General features: G+C 37.5%; 1 protein-coding gene across 1 annotated transcript; it reads right to left on the reverse strand.

Moving 5' to 3' along the window:
- Positions 1–1,773: 1,773 nt before the first annotated feature.
- Positions 1,774–5,115, reverse strand: LOC109239525 (G2/mitotic-specific cyclin S13-7-like). Its single transcript, XM_019406105.1, has 8 exons — positions 5,013–5,115; positions 3,900–4,030; positions 3,495–3,719; positions 3,293–3,418; positions 2,937–3,185; positions 2,683–2,841; positions 2,415–2,593; positions 1,774–2,325 (listed from the first exon to the last, which is right to left on the reverse strand). Exons 1-8 carry the CDS (start codon positions 5,047–5,049, stop codon positions 2,007–2,009), a joined length of 1,425 nt encoding a protein of 474 aa, XP_019261650.1. The 5' UTR covers positions 5,050–5,115; the 3' UTR covers positions 1,774–2,006.
- Positions 5,116–5,361: the final 246 nt, after the last annotated feature.

The following is a 5,361-nucleotide window of genomic DNA, read 5'->3' on the forward strand; positions in this document are numbered from 1 at the left end:
ATAGTGTATACGCAGATCTTACCTTTACCCTATTTTGTGAAGGTAGAGGGGTTAGTTCCGATACTCTCGGCTCAAGGAAAGCATGATCACAGCACAAAAGTAGAGATGAGAAAAATTGATTTTCCCAACCTAGAGGACAAAGTGATAATGCTGCATTGTCCCACACCGTAGTGAGAAGTGTGTGTGCATACTTTATAAGCAAAGCACAGGAAGAACAGTGCCACTGGGCTCTGTAACGTGGGCCTGTAACCCAAGTGGGAGTAATAAAGTAATGGAACTGTGTTATTGTGAATTACCCATAATGAATTGTGCCGAGCACACGATTGTATGAAGGTCCGGTACAATACTCTGGCAAGTAGAGATTTTCCCTACCCGTTTGGGTATTGTTATCGGCTGACTTAACAGAGCAGTCGTGGGTATGGTTCACCGCATTGGGTGGGCATTAAGGACTGGATCTCATATTTGCGTTGGCTATGGCCCAATTCCTTATGGGCTCATAATAATTGGACCATTACTTTTTTACTGCAGGCCCCTTGGCTATGGCCCACTTCCTTCTTGGCTCATCGTAATTGGACCATTACTTTTGTAGAAATGACATCAAGTAGCCATTCTAAAAGGTTGTTGTTTAGGAATTAGGCACTACATTCCGAATTTTAGTTTTTCGATTAAAATTTTCAGGATAAAAATATCTTGAACTTACGATTTTTAGTTTAAAATTTTAGAACAATAAATAATGGCTAATCTCTAAATAGCATCCCTAAAAAAGGCTATTTGTACACTTTCTTAATTACCTTTTTATCGGGACCCCAGCGATTGTAAGCTGTAGCTTCCATAGCTTATGGCTATAGTAATAGGAGGGCCCCAACAGAGAAAAAAGTCTAGATAACGAGCCCTCTGCCCGCCAAACAGGTGGCGGGAGCAGTAGGTAAGTGTTTAATAAGCTAACAGCCCAGTAAACTGGACAGTATTATCGTCTAAAGGTCGACTCATAAGATTTATAGCCCATTCGGCCAAGCTTCTAAAATCAGCTTATTTTGAGAAGTGTTTTTCTCAAAAGTACTTTTAAAAAAGTGCTTTTGGTGAGAAATAGTTTGTGTTTGGCTAATTAATTAGAAAAACACTTTTGAGCAGTAATTAGTGTTTGGCAAGCTTTTTAAAACTGCTTCTAAGTGTATTTTTCTCAAAAGTGCTTCTCAGAAAAGTGCTTTTGAAGAGAAGCTACTTTTTTCTGCTTCTCCAAAACTGCTTCTGCTTCTCCTCAAAAGTACTTTTTTTCCTTCCAAAAGCTTGGCCAAACACCTCAATTTTTAGCACTTTTAGCCAAAAAAAGCACTTTTGGCCCAAAAAGAAGCTTGGCCAAACAGGCTATTAAAGTGCAAATACTCTATATGATGAATCAAGAATTTTCGGTGATATACATTGGTGCCTAAGGGGAACAGCTCCCAAAGCGGATTTCCCTTAAGTTGTAGGTTTCTTCTAAATTTTGTTTATTTTTTTTCCAGCAAATTATCTACTAAGGACTGAAAATTTTACGTCTTTGTTAGCTTTTCTTTTGCCCCATTTTCCTTTTTATGGTAGCAAATATAAAATTTTGTCTGAACTGTTTTAGTGAATGTCTTTCTTATATATTTCTTGCCAAATAATTTGGAAAACTTGCATATCAAAATCAACGGGGCAAAATGTCTTTAGATGCACCAGGGGAGCTAAAAATGGTTTCTGTAGCAATTTATATTTTTGGGAAGTTGTTGATGAACTTTATGCACAAGTCTGCAATTTTCAAGAACTAAATATATCATGTCAACAGATCTATTTGGCCAATTGAGGTAGGAGATAAAGCTGAAAAGTACGCTCCCTCCTTCCTTTGTTCACAACATTGGAAAAAGAATACTCCTATTAATCAAGAAACAAAAATCTAAGTCACAACTATGGAGCTCAAGTAGTGCTCGACTTGTAGAAACAAAATGAAACCTAGCAAGCAATTTGGATTCTTGATTAATGAAACCAACTTAAGTCATCTTCCTAGTAGTAGCGCTCTTGCATTGGGGGCATCTTGGATCAGCTTCAGTTACCATGACATACATGTGGCACCTTTGACAACCCACCACCACCATAGGGGATGATGATGTTGCTGCTGCTTCTGTGCTCTTGCCTAAATCGCGTCGCCCCGATGACACACTTGATGATGATGCAGCAGCCAACAGGGATTTGGCTGGAGTTAGTAATGAAACAACACCTCTCTCCGGACTGGAGTACTTCTTGTATATCACCTTTAGCTTGTGAGTTGCAGCTGCAGAGTGATAGCTCACTAACAACCTTGCACACTCGCTGTCCCAAAATCAATCATTCAATTAACTACGTCTCAATCCAAATAAGTTGGAAGAAGAACAAAGGTAGTATAGAAAAGACTGACTCACATTAGCTGAGATTCTGAGAAACCAGTGTGCAGCTTAAGTGTCTCATTCCAAAATGGTGTCCTATTGATGGTGTGTCGAGCAGCATAGACTGCTGATGCAGCAATCATTGAGGGGCAGTAGATAATGGTTGCATAATTCATCAACCCCAGCTCAGCCAGAAAATATACCATGTTCTCAATCTGATATTATAAGGGGTTCAAAAACAGTCAGTCAATTAGTACCTTAAACTCATGGTGACAGAAATATCCAAGAATTTCAAAGAACTTACTTCTGAATCAGGTAGAGAAGCTTTAATGAAACGTGCAAGGAATACGTAAGGTGTTGGGACTGTTAAGTACCATTCCAATTGCCCAAGAATTTCTTTCTCCATAGCTAACACCTGATCATGAGTGTAACTTTTGTCTGAGATGCACACAAAGTCGTTGACCTGAAATCAAATTTAACATTCAGAAAGTTGTTAGCTTTAGCCATGAGCAGCTCATAGACTTGCAAATCCTATTTGATGTAGCTCCGAAAATGTACCTCAGGAGCCCAAATTTCTTCATATTTGGAGGCTATGAGCATGGCACTGATGCCCACTAGCTGCAAGTCCCTTCTTGATGTACTCTTCACAGCAAGGTAGCGATCGACAATGTTGATTGTGAGGTAAAGAGTCTCTGGATTAAGTTCAAATTTTTGGTGGACTTCAACCAACCAATCAATCAGAACTGCTCTCATCCTATCATTTATCTCAGGCTGTGAATCCATATAGTCATGAACTCTTGTCTCATTCTACAAACAGGTACAAATATTCAAGTTGATCAAAATGTGTTAGTAAACAAGAAAAAAATATAGACAGCAACAATTGATATGTAGCTCAAGTTCAAGACAATGGATACCTCAGCAAGTTTGTAGAAGCTGTAAATGTCTTCAACATATTCCACACCTGCCAACTCATTGTTTACATCTGCAGCATCAATGTCCACTATCTGCTCCTTTGGTTTTTTACTCAGACCACATGCAGCCTTTATAAAGTTGACAAGAAAATCAGATACAATAATGTAAAGCACAAAACAATAAAACTACGCCTCAATCACAAACCTTGCTTCGAGCAGTGAGAGTTGAAGTAAGAGTTGCTTTCTGTTTTAATAAGTCTTTATCAGCCTTCTTCCTTTGCATCTTCTCCTTCAGTTTTTCTTGGGTGTCAGGACTAATTTCAATAATATCCTCGGGGTTTGGCTTAACTGTGGCTTTCTTCTGAGCTGGTTTCCTTACTGCAGGTACTTTAGCAACATTTGCTCCTTTCACCTTAACAGCCACAGGTTTCTGCAAACAGCAAAAAAACCACAAGTCCACAACCAAAATCAGTACTAGTATAAGATCATAGAGATTGAAATGCAGAGAAAGATTATGACTTTTGTTGTCATAACCTTCTGATTTTCAGCTGCAGCCTGTGCATTAGCCAACAATTGTACACAAAAGCTCCTTGTTAAGGGCGAGATATACCTGAGGAAGTGGCTTTTTTCCTTCGACCCCACGACCTGTAGCCACATTCCCAATATCGCCAAGCGCTTTCCTATTTCTCCCTTCTGGTGCCATATTCTTTTTCTGCTTTACTGCCCCAGGGACTGCCTCACCTGAACAATATAAAAGTCTATCTATATTAGGAGTATCAAATGAAATACCAGTAACATTCAATACATAGTCATATCTATGGAGTTGATTATGTAACATCATATAGTGAACCATCTATCATCAACATTTCAAGAGGTTCACCCTATAACAATGGATGGTACAGAAAAGTCTATCTACTTAGTATCAAACGAAATACCACTAACGTTCAATAATATTTAGAGTGATATTATACGTAACATCATTTAACATGATAGATGGTTCACCCAATAAGAAATGTTTATGTCCCTGAAAGTTTACTGAAAGACCTATTCAAAAACCAATTGGCCACAGCTTTTTTCATCAGGTTAATCTTAACGCAACCATTCCATTTCTTTTTTTTAAAAGGTAAAACAACAACATATAAAGATTAGATGTGCATCATTTACTGAAAACTATATCACAAATAGCCAAAATAGGTCGATTGGTTCACCCAAAACAATGCAAATTTATGTCCTGAATATTACAAGAAACCCACATATAGAATAGCAATAGGCCCCATTTCTCATCAGATCACGCTCTAAGTCTCCAACAATGAATTTACTAACAGTGTTTTGTTTATTCTTTCTTTTATTCAGATTTACATCTAAAGTTCATTGCATTTAGGAATGTTTAGCTAGTCATTTGGACACGAAAAATTCTAAAGCGTATCGCAGAAATGTCCAATTAGTTCAAGCTTATCAATACCACTAGAGAGTATTATTATGTTTACATTTAATTTAAGCATATTTATAAGACACAATTAATGGGAAAAAACGACTTGGGTCAGTAGTAATCGAAGGATCCATCACAGAACTTGAGAAATCGTTGAACCAAATGAGATTCAGAAAATTTATTCAAATGAACAAGAAATATTATCAAAATGAAAAGAAAAAATAAGAATCAAAAGATAAGTATAGTATAGAAAGAAAGAAAACATCAAACGCTTATTTAAAAAAAAAATCTAACCTCTATTCTGCTGTTGAAGAACGATTCTTGAAGCCATAGGAAACCTTGAAACTCTTTCTCCGAAAGGTTTTTGAGAGAAAGAAGAGATACTTGGGAGAAGTGAAGAATACACCCTTTTTGAAGCTGCACAATCGGCGCTTCACTCCCAACGGTCTTATTTTCCCTTTAAATCTTAGCCGTCTGATGGAGTTCTAGATCAACGGTCGTACTTGTGTTTTAGACAATTACGCCTATTACCGTTTGGGTTTAACGGTATTAAGCCTACTGCTTTTGATATAGTGTGCACGCCTCCACTACAAGCTTTACTAATTCCAAATATATAGTACTCCTATAAATATGTATATTAATC

The sequence above is a fragment of the Nicotiana attenuata genome, unplaced genomic scaffold, assembly GCF_001879085.1.
Source record: "Nicotiana attenuata strain UT unplaced genomic scaffold, NIATTr2, whole genome shotgun sequence".
Classification (NCBI taxonomy): domain Eukaryota; kingdom Viridiplantae; phylum Streptophyta; class Magnoliopsida; order Solanales; family Solanaceae; genus Nicotiana; species Nicotiana attenuata.